Here is a 24,665-nt window from a genome sequence, read left to right as displayed (position 1 = left end):
GCTGGAGATGAAAACTCAGTGTTTTATTTTTTTTACGTTTTAATTTGTATTCATGTATCACACAGGAGCTTCTAGAAGAACAATCCTGCCCGGAGGTTAACCGTGTACTTTGCGATGAACACTACAGAACTATGAAGGTAATGCAAAGACGCACACCACACCGGGTTGCTCAGAGAGTTCATGCCGCAGACGCACATGGCCAACTGGGCTATGCTCCGGACAGTCCCCCATCATTGAAGTAGGTTCACAAGTGTGATGAGTCGATGATCTCAGCCTATTTATCAACCACTATACAAAAGCAGTATCATATTGATCATCCATAATAGAGGTTATTGGGTTAGATCGCGTAAATATATAAATGTGTCGTTAACACCCGCCACCACCCGACACAGCCAACTAGTACGGGTTGTCGCGTGAACAGGACATGCCAGTTCGTCACTAGTACAGCACTAACCGGTGTGTTGGAGAACCAAGCCACAACATTTACAACACACCGGTGTGCTGTACTAGTAACGAATTGGCATGTTCTGTTTACGTGACAACCCTTACTAGTTGGCTCTGTCGGGTGGTGGCAGGTTTTAACGACACATTTATATATTTACGCGATCTAACCAAAACGGCCCTTATGGATGATATTGATTGCGAAAGCCTATGTGTTAAACATATTGATCATCTTCGCAATTCTCTTACCATCTATAATTCACATCAGTGGAAAGTAAAGGTATTTGTGGATCGACTTTTCCTATTATCTACACACATCTCCAGATAATAAGAGCAACCTAAACATTCTTACTGTAATCTGTGCATACATTTTGCAGACCTGTCGACCACAAGTGTTTTTTTCTGAGTGCACTATAGATTCTTCCAATCACCTAATAAGTGGAGTCACCTAGAAGTGGCGTCAAATCTTTCCTTTGAAACTAAAGTTTTTTATTTTACCAGGTAAGAGCCCACTGAGCTTTATAGCTCTTTTTCAGAAGCGTTTTGGCCACAAATGATAGCTCAACAAAGTGGCGTATATTGTAGAAATTTATAGTAACAGCCAAATACTCTAAACAGATGTTGATTGTAAATGTGGAGGGAAAACCGAAGGACCGATATAAAAATCCGCGTAACCATAGAGAGAGAAACACACAAACTCCATATAAACAGGCGTCAGGGTAAGGATCAAACCCCTGACTTCCTGCATACCAGGCGACGGAGTTAACATATTGCCACCGTGGCACCCTATTTTCTGCACTTATCCTTGCATAAGGAGTCACAATAAGGATTATAATAATAATAGGTTTTCTGGAAGTGCCAAAAGTAATTTTATTTGTGGATTTCCACCAGCCATAAGAGCCGTCTGGAAGTAGTGGTACATTTATCCTATTATCCACATTTATCCATGGATAGCCACACTGCTAAGAGAAATTCCCCTCCACCCCGGGCCATCATCATCAACACCACCATCATGTTATCACGAAATATTGCACCTCACCCAAGTAAAAACAAATCCCAATGGGCCAATGGAATCACATTTGAATAGTGCACTTCACATGGGTAGCACACATGGAACTTATGATCAGAAGACGTTTCCAGACAACCAATGACATTGTCGACAATAGAGTTGGTAGTAACTTACACACTGGACAAACTCATGTGCGGTGACATAATTGTATGCTGAAGATATATTATTGTATACGATTTGTAAAAAAGTGGATCTTTATACTCTCAAATTGTGATGATTTTTCACAGGTAAGAGGTTTAATTGTATATTTCTAAAATGTTTTTTTCTACTCGTATATCTCAGTGGAGACAATTGAAATAAATGATGTTTCTCACATGACGAACAATCTGTGTGGCGCCGTAGTTTGGTGGTTGCCAACCTCTTGGCTCCACTTGACCACCGTCAACCCTAAGCGAATCTTTCGTGAACCACTATGATGGAGCGTTTTGTGAAAGAGAGATCAGGTTCTGACAAGATTCCTGTAGGCCACTTCCCAGGGCCTTGCGGAAGACCAGTGGGCCGCAGAACAGAGCAGGTTGAGAATCACTGGCATGGAAGGTCATCATGCCATTGGTTAATAGAGTCCTTTTGAAGTACAGGGGTAGTTCCCGAGATATCATCATCTCATGGGACGTTGTCTTCCTTGACATCATCTTATTGCAACGTGATGCACTGCTCATTGGTTTGCGCCCCGGAAAGACAGTCCTTCTCATCTTGGCACATGATGCCAATTTGCGGAATTGGATTAAAATTGGGGATTGAAAAAATGTTAAAATAAAAGCCACGGCATGTCATCCGTTAATGCCAAAACGGAAACAAACAGCCTTTTTAAAACCTTTTCCTCTTTGGCTTACAGTCAAGCGATGCTCTGAATCTGGAGCAATTTATTAAGTAGCGCTGAAAGCATAATAATAAGAAAATAATTCAGTTTCTTAATGTTTTAGGCATTTTTGCATGTCATCTGCTCGTCCATTGAGAAGCAGTTAACAACATGCATTGTGCTAAAGCAGTGAAACACATAGGAGGCTTTCTCGACCAATATTATCCATAAAAGAGTTTTTTTGGGGTTCGATCGCGTAAATATAAATGTCGTTCAACCTGCCGCCACCCGACACAGCCCAATTAGTGAAGTTACTAGTTCAAAACACCGGTGTTCTGGAGAGTAAACCCACAACATTTACAATTCGAGTACGACATTTCGCTGGTAATTACAACTAGCATCATCAGACAACAGCCAGAATTGTGGAAAAATCCTCCTGTTTCGCTCTTAAATAGAGAGATTAATGCGATGTCGTCACTTGTGAGCAATCAAGCGCGAAGACCAACACAGCACATTGCTACATTGGCGTTGCTTTTGCTCGGCTGTGGAGTGGAAAGAGTGCAGTTAACGCTGCGGTCTCTTTGAGCGTCGTGACACTTTCTTTATCTTTGCAAAATTCATTTTGATGTCCTTTTGTAATAGTGTCCCACGCAAGCAATTTGACGATTATCTACAGTCATCCGCAAAGTCTTTCCAGCACTTCTTCCTCTGGAGAATCTGTATGCCACGCACATAGAATAAACAAGTTAAGAAAAATCATTCATGTGCACAGGTTATGTTCTACTTAACGACATGCGTTTGCCCTCAAAAGTATTTCATCAGTGGTATTGAGGCCAACAGGTAGCGAGCTGGCAAGCCAAAACACATATGCTTATTTGCAAATAAGGCCCTTTTTTCCCCTCTGGTTTATGTCTCCAAGTATTGGGCAACCCTGTGATCAGTTCGGCCAGTTTTCAGTAGGATAAGTCCTAAATAGCAACGAAAAGTTATTGCTACAGGTTCGTTCATATCGTATTATCTTTGCAAGAGTTATAGTGCCCTCGTGCTACGGACAGACAGATGGGGCTAATTAATATACGCTTTCAACCTTTATTGTAAATCAATCAAAAGCAACAAAGAAAAACACATCTTCTGCTCCTTCAAGTATCAGCTCATGTGAAGAATGGCAGGAATTGTTTTTTTTTATCAGTATTGGTTAAGTAGCTTGGAGGTTCGGAATAGCGCATGCTCAGAAATGGTTGTACTGTATATGTTAATCCATGAGCCCAGACCCAGTACGGTGCCTGTTGGTACCACCCGAGGTGACATATATCTGTTGTGGTTGCAATTTCATAATGTGGCCAATAAAATCCACTGTTATAAGATAACCATTTGAATGAATGGGATATGAACTTATTCACTCTTCTTATCAGGGCGCGACAACACATTTGACCACTATTGAGTCGTGACATAGCCAACACCGTGGCGTGTCGACAAGTATCGACAAGGCTTGAATATTGCAACTCACTACTCTACGGGACATCTGGCAAAAACATTACCAATCTTGCAGCATGTACAAAATTCTCTCGCACGTGTCGTGACGGATACTGCAAGATTCGTCCTGTGCTCACCGAGCTGCATTGGCTTCCACTTGTTGAATGAATACATTATAAGGTCACACTTAATACACACACAAAGTGCTTGCCACATATGAATCACAATACCTTGCTGATCTCATCATAAACCATCACGCGAACTTCGGTCGTCCTCGCAGGATGTTTTGGCTAGCCATCGAACAAAGACAGTCACTGCATCGCGCGATTTCAGATCTGCTTCTGTGGTCGTATGGAACGCTCTTCCTCGGATATTAGGAAGCCACTGAAGCTATGCGCTTTTAAATCGAGATTGAAAACTAATTTCTTTAGAACTGATTTTTATGTTTAGTTTGTTGTACTTCCCCCGCACCTCCGATTAGCACGGTTGGCAATGTACAGTGCGAAAGATATTAAACATACGTACATACATAAAACCAAGCACTGGTGCATTGTGGCATCATCAGCACTGGCTGTGATGAACTATTGACCGTCGTGCACATTTACAGTGAGGGAAAAAAGTATTTGATCCCCTGCTGATTTTGTACGTTTGCCCACTGACAAAGAAATTATCAGTCTATAATATTAATGGTAGGTTTATTTGAACAGTGAGACAGAATAACAACAAAAAAATCCAGAAAAACGCATGTCAAAAATGTTATGAATTGATTTGCATTTTAATGAGGGAAATAAGTATTTGACCCCTCTGCAAAACATGACTTAGTACTTGGTGGCAAAACCCTTGTTGGAAATCACAGAGGTGAGACGTTTCTTGTAGTTGGCCACCAGGTTTGCACACATTTCAGGAGGGATTTTGTCCCACTCCTCTTTGCAGAGCTTCTCCAAGTCATTAAGGTTTCAAGGCTGACGTTTGGCAACTCGAAGCTTCAGCTCCCTCCACAGATTTTCTATGGGATTAAGGTCTGGAGACTGGCTAGGCCACTGCAGGACCTTAATGTGCTTCTTCTTGAGCCACTCCTTTGTTGCCTTGGCCGTGTGTTTTGGGTCATTGTCATGCTGGAATACCCATCCACAACCCATTTTCAATGCCCTGGCTGAGGGAAGGAGGTTCTCACCCAAGATTTGACGGTACATGGCCCCGTCCATCGTCCCTTTGATGCGGTGAAGTTGTCCTGTCCCCTTAGCAGAAAAACACCCCCAAAGCATAATGTTTCCACCTCCATGTTTGACGGTGGGGATGGTGTTCTTGGGGTCATAGGCAGCATTCCTCCTCCTCCTCCAAACACGGCGAGTTGAGTAGATGCCAAAGAGCTCCATTTTGGTCTCATCTGACCACAACACTTTCACCCAGTTGTCCTCTGAATCATTCAGATGTTCATTGGCAAATTTCAGACTGGCATGTATATGTGCTTTCTTGAGCAGAGGAACCTTGCGGGCGCTGCAGGATTTCAGTCCTTCACTGCGTAGTGTGTTACCAATTGTTTTCTTGGTGACTATGGTCCCAGCTGCCTTGAGATCATTGACAAGATCCTCCCGTGTAGTTCTGGGCTGATTCCTCACCGTTCTCATGATCATTGCAACTCCACGAGGTGAGATCTTGCATGGAGCCCCAGGCCGAGGGAGATTGACAGTTCTTTTGTGTTTCTTCCATTTGCGAATAATCGCACCAACTGTTGTCACCTTCTCACCAAGCTGCTTGGCAATGGTCTTGTAGCCCATTCCAGCCTTGTGTAGGTCTACAATCTTGTCCCTGACATCTTTGGAGAGCTCTTTGGTCTTGGCCATGGTGGAGAGTTTGGAATCTGATTGATTGATTGCTTCTGTGGACAGGTGTCTTTTATACAGGTAACAAGCTGAGATTAGGAGCACTCCCTTTAAGAGTGTGCTCCTAATCTCAGCTCGTTACCTTATAAAAGACACCTGGGAGCCAGAAATCTTTCTGATTGAGAGGGTGTCAAATACTTATTTCCCTCATTAAAATGCAAATCAATTTATAACATTTTTGACATGCGTTTTTCTGGATTTTGTTGTTGTTATTCTGTCTCTCACTGTTCAAATAAACCTACCATTAAAATTATAGACCGATCATTTCTTTGTCAGTGGGCAAACGTACAAAATCAGCAGGGGATCAAATAATTTTTTTCCCTCACTGTATACGTATTTTTAAATTAATAACACCAATGAGAGGTGTAGTACAATTCATGTTTCGAGTTACTCTTATGGAGTTCGCATCACATGTTTGCTGTTTACCCTCGAGGATGCTCATTAAATGCCGATTCCCGATGCTGATATCATGCCGGTGGAGGCAATGCAACGTAGCGGCACACAAATGCAGGATGCAGATGAATATCAAACGGTGAATTTCACTTAATATCAGCACAGTTGTATCTAGTTTGTCCCCACCCCCCCAGTGTTGATATTGAAAATCATATCTTTTCCCAGGGTTAGCTGTAATAAAAAAAAAAAATTTATACAATTTTAGGCAATGATAGTCTACTTATTGTTTTACCCAGGAAACATTATGTTTGTCCTTTTTGTCCAAGGACACTTTCATATGTTTTCACGAAAGCAAGAAAATGTTTAAGTTGCGAAATGAAACTTGCCACTTACCAGTGGCCGGATCAATTCAATTTTGTTGGCAAGATTGCCAACAAAACATTTTCAATAAAGCATCATTTATGTAACGTTATGCTACGTATCAGTCACATTAAGTGCATTTGTTTGTGTGTGCCTAATATGTACATCTATATTGTAAAACCTTGGATTGCGAGTAACTTGGTCTGCGAGTGTTTTGCAAGACGAGCAAATTTTTTTAATAAATATTAATTTGATGAACGAGCGAGGTCTTGCAATACGTGTAGTACGTATTCGCTTTGTCTACCGAGCGTCACGTGATCACAACTGATATACGAGTGCTTTGATATACGAGTGCTTTGGATTACAAACACGTTTCCAGAACGAATTATGCTCGCAATCCAAGGTTTTACTGTATATATAACCACTTGTTTGCTAATTATTTTGTACTTTGGGATCCCCTCAGAACATGACCATTTACAACCTTTTGTCAATCCACTGCTGGATGAGAGCCTCCCCCAAGCTGTGCAGGTCATAGGGGTTATTGACCATTCTTCCCCATGTTGGTCAGTGCTGGCTGGTGAACAAAATGAAGGCTCTCTTAACGGATGGGCTTATCAGCTTGCTTTAGATTGCCTTTATCTTTGCAATAAATAGTTGCATCCACCAAGAACATGTATTGTTTGCGATCACCCTGTAGTTTATAAACGGTTCCTTCAAAAGGCGTGTCTGTGTGATCGGTCTTAAACACCTGCCGTGTTATAGCTTTAGACATAGCCACGCTGCATCGCATGTGCCAAGGTCACATTAGTCAGTGTTAATGGGTTATTGACCTAATTGGTCCGCAGAAACCACACTTAATGCCTTAAATGGGCCATCGCGGAGTAAATGGCATCTGTCCTGCTGCTGCAAGGTTTGTTTATGCCATTAAGCAGGTAATCATTTGTCAACGATTTAAATGTGCAACGGAGCCTGCTTAATACCCACACACATGGGACCTCCAGATTGCATAGCAATGAATGGTTTAATATTGGGGGGGGCAGTGGGTCGGCGTAGTCGCGTGTATGCCAGTATGGCCTCGCACTCCTCCCCGCCACCCGCTCATCGGCTGGTTGCTTCCACGATAAATTTCACAGCCATTGTGCAATGCTTGCACAAGTAGTATTGGACAGGTTAGAGCAATAGTCTGCATACATCACTGTGAAGCTAATGTAAGTATAGTTCTGCGATGCTTTATTTCTGAATTGGATCTTGTTGATTAATATAGGTCAACGCTCTCCTTACCCTTCCTATCTGTCTCCCGATGAATGCTGCTCTCACGCTTCTCTCCGCTTGAACGTGGGGCCTCAGTTAACGTAACATTTTGTATGTGTGACATTAACTTAATATATGGCATGTCGTGAAAACCACGGTGTTATCAACTTAATTGGATTTCATTGTAAATGGGGAGTTATTTCGCACGAGAGAGACGACTCTTGTTTTTCTGGTGTTTTTAATAATCCTTCTTGACTTATCAATGTTACCAGAATGTACCTTTTGATGCGATGACTCTTGGGCACCGATTACAGAGTACATGCATTTAGACCGATTAAAACACACCTGCAAGTTAACGCTTTGAGTTTGCTGCGTTCCGAGCAAGGAAAGGTTACACACATAGAATGTATCGATACATTTGTGCTAAAATGCTGCTCTTATTACAATTTAGCGACATTTTTTAGTAATTATTTTAGGAGGCTGCATGAATCAACACGTGTTTACATAGTGTGTGTGTGTGTGTGGATCTGCGTACATGGTCATGTGCGTTTGCGCGTGCATCTCTTCTTCGTATGGCTTGGGAATCGGGTATAGCTTGATGTCGAGGCGAGCGATCCATTCAACGGCTTCAGTTGAGGTAGAGTGAATGGTTGCGATGCCAACGAGAATGGATCTCTCAGGGTTAGGAGTTCAGTCATTGCTTCAGAAGTCGCGTGATGGTTTCTATGTGTCTGCTGTGGCCTTCCCAGTTGCCCTTACGCAGGTTCCACTGTGCTTTTGGCTTTGAGTTTATTGATGGTAATTCGAAGCCGATGTGAATGAGACTTTGGCGATGTTGGGAGTGGGGGAAGATGGGCACAGCACATAAGCGGTCGGTCATTGCTATTGTGGGTCGTGAAATAAAGATCAGGCAAGTAGTCTAAACTAAAACTAAACTATTAAAATTTTGACAGGGTAAGGCCCTTCGAGCGATGTAGCTCTTTTCAGAAGCGACCTGGCCACAAACGATAGCTCAACGAAGTGGATTGTGGAGATTTATAGCAGCCAAATAATGTAAACGCATGTTTATAAACATGGAAAAACCAGAGAACTCGGAGAAAACGCCACGTGACCACGCGGAGAGAATGCAAACTCCAAATATTTAGGCGTCAGGGTTGGGATCGAACCCACGACCTCCTGTATACCAGGCGAGGTAGTTAACATCTCGCCACAGTGGCGCCCCTGCTTGCAATAAGTTGCTACCCGTGGATGTGGGCTCGGTGGCTGGAGTGGTTGGCGAGGTGAGTTTTTTGCACGGTGACGAGGCCCACATTCCTGTAAGAAAGTTATATTGCGAGTAGCTCGCGTTTTGCTCGGGATAGGCCTTCAACACAGAGTTGGTATATTTTTGTTTCTGGTCCTGTCTCCCATTTGTTGTCCCTGAGTTAATCCATTTCCCAGTGGGTATCTACTGCTTCGACCAGGAGCACAAAGGCCGGGGTTTGGTCACCTCCTTGGCAGCATTAGTTTGCAGGACTCTCAATTGGGAAAACTTGCTTGAACAGGAGGACTAAGTGAAGGTTGATGTCTCCTTCCTTATGGGTTTTTAATCAACCAATAACACCTGAACTGTCCATCTTGTGACCTCCTGCCAGCGAGCCTTCAACATTTCACGTGGCCTCAAAGTGCATCTTGCCTTGCACAAGTGCTGTGGTGATGTCACCACCACTGAGTGGTGAATGGTGGCTGCTGTTGTTGTTGATTTTTGTTTTCTTTGTCTCTATGTGGGGAGCGGTGGTGTAGCGGTTAGCGCGCTGCACTATGAACCCGGTGACTCGAGTTCGATTCCCGCCCATGGCCAACACCAGTGACGATTATTTGAATCGGTCCTGGGCCTCCCCTAGGTAGACTCAGTCTCAAATGAGTACCTGGTGCAGTGTGTAAACAACGCCACTCGGGAGACAAAGGCGGTCGGGCGTGGTGCTGGCCACCCATCCCCTCATCTGCTGTGATGGCCTTCATAGGTGCTCGCTAACAGCACTTGCCCCAACAGTCTGTTAAGTGGGGTTTTTTGTCTTTGTATAATAGGTGGGCCCCAGCATAGTAATGCGTAATTTCCACCAATGGCTCAAGGTGACCACAAACAATGAACAGCTCTCCGTTCTCATTTTATCAGAAAGATGTAATTGCTCAGCATTTGTAACACTGCACGTCTTAAAAACCCATCGACTGACAAAATGGAAAGATTGCGAGTTATATCTTTTTCAGGCATCGACTCAGCCCATTATTCCTTCGGGTTTGAAAAAAGGAATATCACTGTGTGAGAAATCATAAGTCGCCGTCGCTCTACTGAGAGATAGGCTCTCTCCGAGGGCATGTGGAATTTCCACTGTTGACTGCCACTAGATATTAGCGTCGTCCAGTTTATCATTTGACCAGAGAGAAACCCTTTGATTTTGACGTGCGTTTTAACATCGCATATCTGACTCGCCTGGGCCTGAGATATTGAGGCAGATACGTGAAAAAGGTCAAGATATACAAACGACAGTTACAACATTCACAGCAGCTGCAGCACTGTGTGTGGGTGGTTAATTGCCACAGGACGGATATGTGACAGTCAGATATGCGACATTGTGCTGTAGGTATAATATAACAAGCAAAATGGCGGATAAAATGCTTGTCTAGTATAACATAAATTCCATGATAAAAAAACGTACCTTTTCTGAGCCATTGTAATTCACATGTCCTCCCACCTTTGTGGGGAATGTCTTGAGATGGCCATTCTTAAACGATTGATGTATATACATTGCATTTAATTGCTGGGAGGAAGTCACGTTTTGTTTTGAATGTTCAGCTGAGGTGACAAAGCCACAATCTTGGCGAAAAAGTCTTCTTGCAACACGAACGCGTGCCCCCTTTTATCACTGAATATCTGGTGATAGAAGCGTTTTGCTTACGTAAGTTGTGATGCTTTTAAAATCCACGCAATGCCCACCATACCCAAAAGTATTACCCAAATCGTAAACATACGCTATCTTCGTGTTATTCAAATGTGTTTTTTTTTTCTTCCCTGAGCTGAGATTCAAGGATCCCAACTGCTCAAGTGTCGTTCGTTTGTGCGTATTGCACGTTCAGGCGCCATTTCCCCCTGATGTCTACTTCATTATTTCTTTTCGTTGCTTCCTTCGGGTTTTGAGAGAGTGTTTCCGTTCCCTCACCTGTCATCTGGGGCGCCCGCGACTGGCTGCCATGTGAACAGTTGCTTTTGAATTGAAGAGTGCTTTGTTAACTCGAGGGCTGCCTGCATCGAGGGTTGTATCCGTTTAAAGCTGCAATCTACAGCTGCTCGTTTATTAAGCATACTTGCAGCTTGTTCTGTTTCAGGTTCTGTTCATACATTTTGTGTTGTTTTATTTTCTACTCTGTATTTTGACTTTAAAAAAAACAACAACAACCTCGTGCTCACACTCTGTTCCTTTGGGTTCATTATAAAGATGATCGAGCCGCGCAGCGTTATACTTGTTTGCCAAAAATAATAATACATTCTTAAGTTTACGTGTTCCGCTTGATAATGGGGAACGCCTCTGTCTGCAGTGATGTGAGCGCGAACTGTGGAGATAACTTTAGCCTGTTTATATACATATACGGCATATACATACACATGCATACACATTGGGGGTGCAGTGGTTCAGGCACAGCACTCTCAGTTTGACTCCTGTCCATGGTGAACTTCAGTGGCGAATAATGTCTGAAATCTAAATCAGCCCCTCCGCCCCCCACCCACACCTCAGCGACTGGCTGTGGGCTGTACGGTAAAGTATGGTTAAACAACCCCATTACTGCAATGGAGTGACAAGGGGCTATTAATTAGTATAAAAAAAATTGCGTTGCATACAAAAATGCACGTATTGAGGATCACAGAGACATTGTCGTGTGCACGACTCAAATCTGCAGGGTTGCATTGTGACCAGGAGATGTCAGTACAGAAAGTGGTTTCTAACAGTACTGTATATGGATCATTGGCCCATGGTTGCATGTTTACTGTGTGCGGGTTTTCTCCGGGTACTCGGTTTTCCTCACACGTACCATAACACTCCTCGACAAGGAAATGGACAGATATTTCCTTTCATGGCAAATCTGAGATAGTTTTGAGACTCAGTGTGAGCCCTTCCTAGATAAATAACGAGCCATTACTACACTTATTCCCACAGCTTTTTACCAGCATCTGGGGTGTTGGGGTCAAGACAGCAGAGCTGTGGTTTCACAATGGACTTAGAACCTTGCAGGATGTCAGAACTAAGCCTGATCTAAGGCTTACCAAGGAGCAAGAGGCAGGTGAGTAAACAGACCCAGGAAAACCTTCTATATTACTCTCCATGGATAAAAACAAACACTGCTTCACTGCAGATTATATTTGCAAAACCCAGCCAAAGTATAATTCTTCCAGGAAAACATATATGACTAGGGTCACTGATCCATCTTTGAAATTTTGGCTCAATCTTCCCACATCCATTGGTGGTTTGAATCTTTATGTGCTCAACAAAATATATATATAGCCAATGATTTAAAGCTTTCGTGACTGCAGGGATTCATATTCTTGGTTCTTTCGGTAAAGTCACGTAGAAGGGAAAACAATAAAATAATAAAAATATAAACCAATTAAATTCTCACGACGTTTCGACTGCAACACAAGCAATCATCATCAGGTGTGACAACCACAGCAAATTTTCTTGCTATCATCATACTCATTAGCAATGATCTATCCACTGCTAGATGAAGGCCTTCCCAAGCTACTGTCATCTCTCATGGCCCTGTAATATACCAATCCAAACGAGCGCTTGCACACGGACCAATGTCATCGTTTCATGTTCATGGTGAATGTGTTCTGGCCTGTGTCCACTCTTTAGTGTCTCTTACGTTTTGTTAGGGGTGGCCCATTACGAAGACTTGATGGAGCCCGTGACCAGCTATGAAGCCAAGGCTGTGTATGAGCTCATCAAGGACACGTGTTCCTCACGCCTTCCTGACACCATCGTCATACTCACTGGTGGATTTCGCAGGTGAGAAAATCTAATATTGCCAGATTAATGACCGGCGATTGATCGCAAAAGGTCCCAAGCAGTGCCATAGTTTAAGAGTGTGGCACCCGGGAGCAGGAGGCCGTCTTTGCGCCCATCCCCTTGCTGCTACGGCACCGCACCAACATAAGTTTGAGCCATCGGCTGCCACTGCTTTCTTCTTTTTCAACAGTTGTATGTATTTTTTATTTAAAGCTTTCGTGACTGCAGGGATTCATATTCTTAGTTCTTTCGGTAAAGTCACGTATAAGGGAAACAATTTCCGTCTCCCCCCTCCTCTTTTCCGAACATAGATGGACTCGTCCATCTGAACAAACTGTCAAATCTCTTCTAGATTTAAAGCTTTCGTGACTGCAAGGATCCATACGCTTTGGTTCTATTCGGTAAAGTCACGTAGGTAAAAAAATAAAACAACAAAAATCACGACGTTTCGGCCACAACACAAGCGGCCTTCATCAGGTGAAGGGACCACCTTTTTTTTCACTCCAGCGCTGTCCTCGAGACAGCCTGGTCCCTTCACCTGATGAAGGCCGCTTGTGTTGTGGCCGAAACGTCGTGATTTTTGTTGTTTTATTTTTTACCTACGTGACTTTACCGAATAGAACCAAAGAGTATGTCAAATCTCTGTCCGTGGTGCCAACGTTAAAAATAACCGCCATTTTTTTCCAAATTTATTGCTGTGGTTTTCACACCTGATGATGATTGCTTGTGTTGCAGTCGAAACGTCGTGAGAATTTTATTGTTTTATATTTGTATTATTGTATTGTTTCCCTTATACGTGACTTTACCGAAAGAACCAAGAATATGAATTGTATGTATGTTAAAATATTTTATTTTTTGGACACTATATTTGTCCAGGGGTGTACTTAACTCCGCGACTGGGGTACCAATCAATCCGAAATCAGTGCTACTCCACCATGTCGAAACGTAGCGAGGACGATTGCGCTGAAACCCTGAACGCTCGTACGCACCGTAGCAGTGCATCGTGTACAGCTCGTCGAGGTGAGTCCATTGCCGCATCGCCGACCATCAACAGACTAAAAATGACTGCATCACGGACATTATGCGAGAGCCGGGGTACTATGGTACCCAGGGGTACCACCATAAGGTTAAATTATTCTGTAAAAATTACTTTTTCCCACCTTAGGAATGTGGAATTCCTACCAATGGTTCAGGGCTTTCAAAGGAGAGAAGCAATTCTCCATTGCTCAAGCAAGTAGGGAGTTGTTGCAAAACATCTTGCATGAGATACCCCGATGAGGTGACCAGTAGTGGGGACAGCAAGTTAGTGTGGGTTTTAAATACAACAATTTTCAAGTGTTCTGCCCTTTTACTCGGGGATTTGTTCCCCATTATCCAGTCATCCCACGTGCTGAATTACTCAGCAATGGATTGGCCAAAAATCTCGCCGTTGAACCCTCTTGAAAAGTAGCGTCAAGACTCATTGAAACCTTTTTTTGGTTCAACGCATAAATAATTATATCGTACCTCCGATTAGCATGGGAGGCTATGTATGATGCAAAATAAGTTCTACATACATACTGATAATGTTTAGACACGTACCGCACATCGAAGTGAACTTTAAATGGATCTCTCGGAACCCATGTGCTGCAGGCACCCAGATTGTCATAACAATGGGAGACACTTGAGATTAGACACTCCACAGCAGCATAAAAGTAAAATACATTCAATTACTGTGACTCCCCAGCACCCAAATATGTGCATGATTGCAAGTCTTCACACAAGCACACAAGGGTGGAGTGTCTAGTTTGGACAGCACAAGGTTTTTTTATGTATGGGGGATGACATATACAGCATACAATTACACTGCGATCTGTATCGGTTTCTATTCTATTTTGGATTTATATAACACCCTTTCCAGGGTGCTTTAAATGCAAGCCGACGACGTTCAGTGAGGAAGATGACGGAATAGATGGAGGGACAGGGGCTGGAAATGTAGCTGATGTTGCTGGGGTAGGTAAGGCAGAATACGGTGGAGTGTGATGGTGAGTGAGGGTGTCTGATGGGCGCGGTGTGAATGAGAGGTAGTGGGGTATGGGGCACATGCGTGAAGTGGTGAAATGGGCATGGATGAGGGTAGGCGAAGAGTGGTAGGGGCAGAGGTCTGGTGGCTCGATAGTTGAGCTGATGGAGGAGCACAGTGTAGGCCTGGGGGACAGATGTGGTTAGGTGCACATAGAAAGCGAGACGTTGGAGTCGGGTCAGGAATTAGGGTCGGAGGAGGAAGATGACTGGGGTGCTGCAGCCTATTATACCCTCGTCTTATAGAACAGATTCCGAGTGCTCTTTGCTAGCTATAGTGCAGCCCATCAGTATTAGAATCAGGCGGTATCACCATTGCGTAAGATAGTTTATGTTGCCGATGGGTTACCAGCCTATTGTGAAAGTAAAACACCATGCGTCCAGCTTTTTTTTTAAATCTCATACTGGCCTTACTCTTGCTTCTCGAAGCCTCCGGAACACAGGAAGAACATCGCACTTCGGTATCAAATCCAGGGCACTCTGCGTTATATTTTAAACCTGTATTAGCATCATGGGCTGATCAGTATCATGTTCGCTGCTGTTTCTGTCGTCGACCCCGTGATTTTAGTTGGGGAGTAGGCCACGTGTGCGCTGGCATCATCGTCCAAATCTGCAACAGCTGAAAATCCTGACTTGAAGCTTTCGTGACTGCAGGAATTCACATTCTTTGGGTCTTTCGATAAAGTCAAGTAGATAGAAAAAAAATCATAGCAGTAAAATAATAAAAATAAAAATGGCAATAAAGTGAATAAAAACTAATAACAATATCACTACGTTTCGATCGCAACGCAAGCAATCGTCATCAGGAGACAAATGAGGGGGAAAGCTGCTGAGGCAGGCTGTTTTAAAGGTTTGAAATGGGTGTAGCCCAGGGGTCACAAACGAAGTGGGCAGGGCTAGTGATTTTCTAAGTGAGAAATTTGCATGTCAATGTAATGTCGGCGAGATTAGCATGTCTGTGTGACTTTACCGAAAGAACCAAAGAACAAGTTGAAGATGTACCTGCAAACCACTTCATTTGAAGATGTACCTGCTAACCACTCCATTTGGAAAAATGCATTGCAACATTGCCCTACCCCCCCTACTGTGAAACGTAGCAGAACCCTCCGAAAAAAGTCTTGAGAGGTTTTCCTATCCTCATGGTAATTTCAGCTTGTAACACGCACGCTATTTTCTCACTCTTGGACAGAGACTGACGACTCACGAGGGGTGAGGAACTGTAGATAAGCAGAAATGTATATCCCCTGCAGGCTGTGCGGTCCTCTGTAGATTAACTTGTTATCGGCCAATTGACGAGTGTCGTGTTTACATGTGGGAGGAAACCAGAGCACCCGGAGAAAACCCACCCGTGCGAGGGGGCAACGCTCTATCCCCGTACAGATGGAGCGGTGGAGCCCACGTTTCGCTGAGGCATGGCACCTCAATGCCCACGGGAAGGAAGTTGAACAACTTTTTTTGTGATACGCCAACCCTCGCCTGCAGAGTGCTGTATTAAAGGCGTGCACCACCATCGACCGGCTATAAATGGCGTATAAGCTTCTACTGTTACATTAAAATGCCTAAACTATCCTAAATAATATTATCTGCTCAGCTGTGGGCAGAAACTTGGTATGCATAATACGGGGTTGATGATTGAATGCTCCATTTTTTATATGAAGGGAATTAAATAACTCAAGTGTGATGCACCATTGTGCCTGAAGCCCAATTTACCATAATCAAGTACAGAGCAATACATAATAGTAGGTGCCCAAGCCCTGCAATGATTGCCCATTGTAAAGGCTGAATTCAAGCTTGAAATTACCCCATTACAGTATTCCTTTAATTCCAATGCTAATTACAGACTTGCCTCAAGTAAAGCTAAATAAAGGTTAATTTTGACTGGATGTCATAACCAAAACACAATATATTTCCTCGACTGTTTGAAAAGGTTGGTATTTAAATTGAGTTTTGTTTGTTTGTTTGTTTTCAAGCAGCTCCGTAATGTTATTATTGTGTTTACTCAATCACTTTTGGCAGGGAGGGGTACTTGTCTCGGGGCATTTGACTGCAGCGAGTTGTAAAAGGTGAAGGTGCAGCTCCGCCATAGCTCGCTCACGCTATGAAATGTTAAAATACAAAAAAATACTATTTTTATACTAGCAGGTAAGGCCCCATTGAGCTACATAGCTCTTTTTCAGAAGCGACGTGGCCACAAATGATAGGTCAATGAAGTGGCTTATCGTGCATGCAATGGCGGAGCCAGGATTTTCAGGTGGGGGGGGGGGCAACCCCTCCAGCAATGAAAAATGATAGAGGAGTTGTTAGTAAGTAAGGACTTGTTAGTAAGTAAGGAATTGTTTGTAAGTAAGGACTTGTCCCTTGCTTTTTATTCGACGCGTGTGCGGCGATGGCGCTGCCATCGATCGAGGGTCGAATTCGAACCGCGTTGTGTGATCGGCATCGCGCTCGCTGAAGGTGTTTGCCTTCAGGGAAGTCGTGGACTGTATACGCAACTGCGCACAATTCTGTGAGTCACTTATAACCGCTTTGCCGTTACTTATTGCCAATTATGGACTCTTGTCCTATCATCTCATAGAGTCCCTGGCATGTAATTATATGCTACACAGTGGCAGTCGCAAAATGCCGATTTATTACTAATAAACCCCAATGATCCGATCGAAATTAGGGATTTTGATCGGATCATTGGGGGGGGCACGTGCCACTCCCCCCCCCCCCCCACTGTCTCCGCCAGTGCATGCATGTGGACATTTATAGTAGCCAGATACTCTAAATGCACGCCGATTCTAAATGTGGATGGAGGGGGGACAAAACAGGAGGCCCCAGAGAAAAATTCCACGCGGTGCAATCGCGTCACAGCTCGCGTGAGTGGAAGGGCCTCCACCTGGCAGGACCTCCACAGGGCCCTTCTGCACCAGTGGTTCTGAACCTTTCGTTGGCTACTTGTAATCCCCCCCTTGTTGAATTTTGTTTCAACCGGGTAACCCCCACAGCCCCCTCCTTTCCTGACCCAACGTGGTTCTGAGAAATGAATGTATGAAAATGAACTTGAATATGTTCACCAGTTGCCTATTTTGTGAGGTATCCAAAATAGCTAGTAACTGCAAGCGAATAAAAAATAATTTGTTCACGCTCACTGGTTACTCTTGGAAACCACATTATTTAGGATGAATGAGTTTAGACATGTCTTTTTTAATATCATTCTAGGTTATCAAATGGATAAAAATGTTATCATAGTTATTTTATATTGGCAGATTTATACATGATTATTCACCAATCACTCATGTATTATATAATTTTACACAATTCTAAATCACCTCACCTACTCCTGGGACATTGCCACGTACCATCAGGGGTCCGCGTACCCCTGGTTAAGAACCACTGCTCTCGAGCGTATTTGGCCTACTCTTCCATGCTGGCCAGACATTTTGAAAGCAGTGGAAGCACCCACACTGCACACAACCTGGCGATTAACTAAATGTGGTGTACCTATGTAGAATTCTGAGTGGACTGAGTCAGAGGGATTTAAGAAACATTCCTATAGTTTCAACTGGCATGCCGGGAGATCCAACCGGTGACCTCTGGGTTGCACGTCCACCATGCTTTTACACCATGGCATCGTCCCTTTGAGTGGTTACCACTAACACAATTATACATATCGTTCAGCAACCTATTTACTTTATGCAATTTACTCATGACTTCCTTTCCCTGAAAGTGAGTGTCTTGATTTACGTGATGATTTGTCTTTGGTCCACCAACCCTGCTGCTAACACACTAGATTTCTGACATGTATTTTTCCTGGTGGCATCTTCATTGAGAATGTTCTTTTATAGAACACTTCTAAATTGTACTGCATTGTGCGAAGTCAACAGTGGTTTGCCTGTACAGCAGCTGGTCCACACCGTATGAATAAAGAATTGAGGCCCAGTCACGGAGATGAGCATCACCCCCAGGCTCACGTGAGCCGGGAGACACTTTTACTTTTGACTTTGTGGCCATAATACTATGCGTATAGCTAAAAAAAAACACATTTGCATTAACAGCTTCCCATAACCAATCCGCCACCTTGGAAAAATATGCAGTCGGATAAGGGATGAGTTCACGTGTCACATTCCGAGAACCAATTGAAATGGATGTAATGTAACATTTGACCGACAATGACATTACGCTGCCATGCCCTGCAGGGATGTGGCCGCGTAAAGCGCGCGCCCCCACGTGTTGCCGATTTAGCGTGGAGTTTCAGCCGCTGTTCGATCCTGTGTTCGTGCACCGTATCAGCAAAAAACTTGCGCCTTCCGCTGCAGAGATTAGCAAAATGCCTTCCTGCACGTTCAGCAGTCACACGCCCAATTTATGGCATGTAGCTCAAGAACTCTCTTTCTTGCACAACTTTTAAGTGTCCACTTTTTTGGGGTAAAAAAAAAAAAGCTTCTGCAAACACATATCTCTCATCCTCCAGCTGGCTCAGTTGGATATTTTTACTGCTTAAACACAAAGTGTAAAACAAACCTATTACTTTTTTAATGGATGGAAAAATCCCTCCAATATAATTTGAACTTCACTGTAATTCGTCAGTGTTTTCAGTGGTTATCATTATGAAACAGACTCAATATTGGCAGTGAGCAACACATGGTGGGTTTTATGAAGGGATGTTTTATATCACAGTCGAGTTTCAGGTGAAAAGAAATGTAGGCTCTTGCATAAAGTGCTTAACGGATTGATTGGGAGGGGTGAAGTTACCCATGCTTCACCCCACCTCTCGTGGATCAGACGCAAAAGCGGACGTGCAAATTCAACCACTCACTCACTAACCCACTCACCCATCACACAACTCCGGTCATCCTCGCAGCTGCTTTTGGCTAGCTATCGAATATAGATGGTCACTGCATCACGTGCTTTTAGATTCACTTATGCGGTCGTCTGGAATCCTCTTACGATATTAGGAAGCCACTGGAGCTGTGCACTTTTAAATCTAGATTGAAAACGAATTTCTTTAGAAGTGCTTTTTGTGTTTAGTTTGTTGTCCTTCCCCCGCACCTTCCATTAGCACGGTTGGCTACGTACGGTGCGGAAGAAGTTTAACATACATACAGTCTGGACCCAGATAGTAATTGAACCCGGTTACTCAAGGTTGAGAGACACTTACCTCCAATGCTACTTCATGTGCATTCTAATCCATCTAATCTTGCAGTGTTACGGGACATGCCGAGCCGCTAAGCTTGGCCTGATTGGCCGAAATGTGCATCCGGTGATGTCTCGCGTGTCCCTGGGCCAATCGTGTCGCCCTAGCCAGCGACGCCTGCTCGCTATGCGCGTTGCTTGGAGGTTAATTGAGACGGCACTTAAGTGGTTGTGTTCATGACAAGAGGTCAAGAAGGTCACACGACCGACGATCCTTGCGCAGTCTTTTGCGGTTGGCATTAATCAGGAGAAACGTGAACACGGCGCAAAAGTGAAAATAAATAAAGCGGCTGATTTCAGAGGACCACGATGTGTTTTATCAGAGGAATGTCCCGCTGCTAAAACACGCCACAAACAATAGCGCGGCAGGATGACGCAGTGGCAACACTCATGCCTCACGCCCAGAAGTGCATGGGTTCTTTTGCCCTTCTGTGTAGAGTTTGTATATTCTTCACCTGTTCTGCATGGGTTTCCTCTTGATTTTTTGGTGTAATTGGCCAAATATTCCGATGCTGAAAAATTACCTGCATATTACAAAACTGGGATTATAGATAGCAACATCACCCCCCCCCCCCCCCCCCCAACTGTGAAAAAGTTGTCAGGACCCTCATTAAAGAGAGTCTTGGGACTGAGGCTTTCCTGAGTAAACAAGCATAATGAATACTCTTTGGTTGTTTCGGTAAAGTCACGTAGGTATAAAATAAAATAAATCACGACTTTTCGATCGCAACACAAGCGGTCGTCCTCAGGCGGGAAAAATATAATCCACTTAACTTGCACTTGGAAGCCAGCAACTTTAAACCCTGTAGGGAGTGCCACTTTGTGGAAATGAGCGGTGGTCATCCTGTAGAGAGACTGGCCCCTGCCACGGGAACGTGGAATGTCCACCACTGGTTCAGTGCAATCAGTGGTGATCAGTGCCGCCTCATTGGTTATTTGAGCAGGGAAGCACTTTTCCACTTCAAGTGTGGAACACACCTTAGAGTCACCATAGACCATTTATCGTCAGGTGTCTTGACAACTTGCTGTGGTGCAGCGTTTTTGGTTAACAAATAAATATGAATATTCCTTTGTTCATCTGTCCAAGTTAAGGTAAAATGTATTTTAGTCCATTAGCTTGTGGGCCTTCTAGCCTTCTAGAAGAATGTTTAAATAAGAAAACTTGACTGTTTTCAACTTTCCATGTCTCATCAGCAGTCAGCCTTGAAGGTACTGGTCTGCAAAGCCCATAGGCACCAGCAATACAACGTGCATACTTAACTTGGATGTGGAGAAAGGAACAGAGGTCTATTTATAGTTTAGCAATGATATTGCTCGCAAAACTATCACAACCCATGTTTGACTTTGTCTTAAACACACAAATGTAATTTTGGTTGGGTTATCTTGAGTTCAGGTGCTACAATCCATTCGTGTGAATTTGTAGATATCAAACCTGCGCTGAATTTGAAATATACGTCCGTGCATATTCATACATACAAGCCAAATATCCCCTTTTTTAGCCATCCACACTCCGAGAGCAAACGCCGTTAGCGAGTATCTATTCAGGGTGGCATTGCACGTGACCACATTTACAGTACAATTTGGGAATAATAAACCACATCTCAATAAGCTGCACTCATGGGGTAACTGGGGCATGGAAATAATTTAAAGGAGGCTTTTTTTTTCAGATCATAGGAAAAGAAGGGTTAAAATGCTGCAGGCCATAGAGGGAAATGAGATGATGGTAAAGTAAGGCTGCATATGATTGCACTTCATACAGTCGACCGTGACGTAGTTTTTGTGGCCAGCACAATCCATGCCAAGCAACCTTCACATATCTGTCTCCTAGACATATCTGTGTGAAGGAGACATATAGTCTGTTTATCTATTTCGTTATTGATATTCTCCACAACGAAGCTAATATTTGTTTTGAGTTATGTATCGTATAATTACGTGTCAAACGAAGACCATGTCTTAAGAGAGAGTCCTTGCCTCCAACATTTGGCATTGCACCAGCATTGATTTAAGCAAATCTGACTCTGTCAATGAGACAGTCAGGTTTGCTTGCATTGAATCAATGCTGCTGAAATTACTCACTCCCAGAAGGCCATGGGTCTGATCGATTATCTAAAGAATACTTTTATATTTTCCACGTGAAAATACAAATATATGAAGGAGAAATTGTCTGATTATTTATTTTGGTACCACACCACGTGCTATTTTCATGCTCAGTCGACCCTTCTACCTCTTTGCATTTCCATTGTTTTCTAGATCACAGCTAGGATCACCTATTGTTACATATGTTTATCCTCTTTTGGTCTCTGGCTGTGATCTGGCGGTGCGACTTCCTGCTGTTGAAAAACCTAATACAGTAAAACCTTGGATTGCTAGTAACTTGGTCTGCGAGTGTTTTGCAAGACGAGCAAAATTTTTTAATAAATATTAATTTGATAAACGAGCGAGGTCTTGCAATACGAGTAGTAGTACGTATACGCTTTGTCTGCCGAGCGTCACGTGATCACAACTGATATACGAGTGCTTTGATACAGTATACGAGTGCTTTGGATTACAAACACGTTTCCGGAACGAATTATGCTCGCAATCCAAGGTTTTACTGTACGTTTTAAATAGTCCAGTCAACCTAGGAGATGTCCAGGCTAGGCAAAGACAACGAAACTTCATATAGCCTTAACGGACTGTTTGGGCAAGTGCTGTTAGCACCCGACCGCCTTTGTTTCCCCAGTTGCGATGTTTTACACACCGCACCAGCTGCTCATATGAGTCGACCTAGTGGAGGCCCAGGACCGGTTCAGATAATTGTCACTGGTGTTGGCCATGGGCGGGAATCGAACTCAGGTCGCCGGGTTCGTAGCGCAGCAAGCTAACCACTACAATACCGGTCACACACACACACACACTTGTGTGCATGCATGCACATGCCTATACATGCATATCCTGGCCTGCATCTTATTTTAAAGAACGTGGCGGTGCGTCTGCCCGTCTTGTGCACGCCATTGCAGAGGCAAGCCCAGTGGGCATGACGCGGACCTGCTCATCACTCACCCACAGGAGGGCCGAGAGATTGGGTTGCTAAGCTGGCTGCTGGAGGAACTACAACACCAGGTAACGTGGGGCAAAAATTACGACCTGACCGTGCTGCTGACAAGTTTCCTGCGAGGCCCCATGCGCACGTACTGCCACAATGTGGCACTCAACTTACAGGGTTTGAAGTTGCCGGCTTCCAAGTGCAAGCCGAGTGCTGGAGCCGCAGCGCCCATTGCCTTGTATCGTGCCGCGTGTGAGGAGGTCATATTATGATTATTATTATCGTCATCATTCATTACACTTGTTTGCCCAGGAGAGCCTCCGTCTCAAGACTGCTGCCGACTCTGCCGGCACGTGTCATGAGGCATAGATAGAGAAACTTGCGCAGGATTCATTCCATAAACTTGGACAGGCCTTCAATTTGGTTGATTGGCCTGAAATAGCAACTGAATGAGTGCATCAATGACACAGATGATGCATTTAATTGTGAGGCATGTAGGTAAAGGGTTGTGCATACATAAATAAAACTATGTTGTGCTCTAGATTTGAAGCTTTCGTGACTGCGAGGATTCATACTCTTTGTTTTTTTTCGGTAAAGTCACGTAGGTAAAATAAAATAATATAATAAAACAACTAAATTAAATCACGATGTTTCGGAGGCAACACAAGCTTCCGTCTTCAGGTGGAACAGTCACAGCAAGATAGCTGCATCAAGTGACTGTTCCACCTGAAGACGGAAGCTTGTGTTGCCTCCGAAACGTCGTGATTTAATTTAGTTGTTTTATTATTATATTATTTTATTTTACCTACGTGACTTTACCGAAAAAAAACAAAGAGTATGTTGTGCTCATTTTTCAATTATGAGAAATTATAAAATAACCTGTCAGGGTGGTTTGTTTAATTCGCCAAATAAATGTACATTTAACCCATTAACCAAGAGGCCTTCCACATTAAAGTACCCTGGTACATTTGTTTAATCATGGCGAATCTACATGTACGCATATTATATTCAATACCATTTCACTTCGTGTCAAAGTATAAAGCGATCCTGATATTGTACAAATGTAAGTTTGCTTTTCTTTGCAGATAACGTAAATAATTATTTATAATTATCAAGCTGTTTGCATGAAGTCCATTTTAAGATGTGAAACATTGAGAGATTAAGACAGATTAAGAAACAGATCGATGAAGCACACTCTCGAGTAGATGAGCCTTTAGTCTTAATTTAAGGGAGAGGATGGGCCACAGGGAATTCGATTGCTGATGTTCTAAACTCATCCTGCAGGTATTGTTGGGATTTTAAGCAAAAAAGGGATTCATTTTAATGTTCTTCTGTTGATACCTAAAAAATACATTGATATAATTGATATTCCGAACTAGCAATTCAAGTATGTCAGAATTACGCCGGTCGTAATGGTCGCTTTGACTATGATGACAACAGCAACAGTGTACAACACACAGCAGCCAATCAAATCGTAAAATATACAGTGAGGGAAAAAAGTATTTGATCCCCTGCTGATTTTGCACATTTGCCCACTGACAAAGAAACGATCAGTCTATAATTTTAATGGTACGTTTATTTGAACAGTGAGAGACAGAATAACAACAAAAAAATCCAGAAAAACGCATGTCAAAAATATTATAAATTGATTTGCATTTTAATGAGGGAAATAAATATTTGACCCCCTCTCAAT

The 24,665-nt window shown here is 43.3% G+C and overlaps 1 protein-coding gene across 5 annotated transcripts in view; it reads left to right on the top strand.

The window, feature by feature from the left end:
* The window catches only part of LOC116941224 (DNA-directed DNA/RNA polymerase mu-like), an 83,142-nt gene that overhangs the window by 23,760 nt on the left and 34,717 nt on the right, over window positions 1-24,665 (top strand). For all 5 annotated transcript variants that reach the window (XM_032952044.2, XM_032952045.2, XM_032952046.1 and 2 more), the window contains 4 exons: window positions 66-137; window positions 11,860-11,983; window positions 12,576-12,708; window positions 22,947-23,049. In XM_032952044.2, the coding sequence (XP_032807935.1) occupies window positions 66-137; window positions 11,860-11,983; window positions 12,576-12,708; window positions 22,947-23,049 (432 nt within the window). The remainder of the gene's footprint in view (window positions 1-65; window positions 138-11,859; window positions 11,984-12,575; window positions 12,709-22,946; window positions 23,050-24,665) is intronic.

Source organism: Petromyzon marinus, chromosome 11 (assembly GCF_048934315.1).
Source record: "Petromyzon marinus isolate PM22_M1 ecotype Great Lakes invasive population chromosome 11, UKy_Petmar_22M1.pri1.0, whole genome shotgun sequence".
Classification (NCBI taxonomy): Eukaryota; Metazoa; Chordata; class Hyperoartia; order Petromyzontiformes; family Petromyzontidae; genus Petromyzon; species Petromyzon marinus.
The sequence above is the reverse complement of the archived record's forward strand: the minus strand, read 5'-3'. Positions and strand labels throughout refer to the sequence as shown.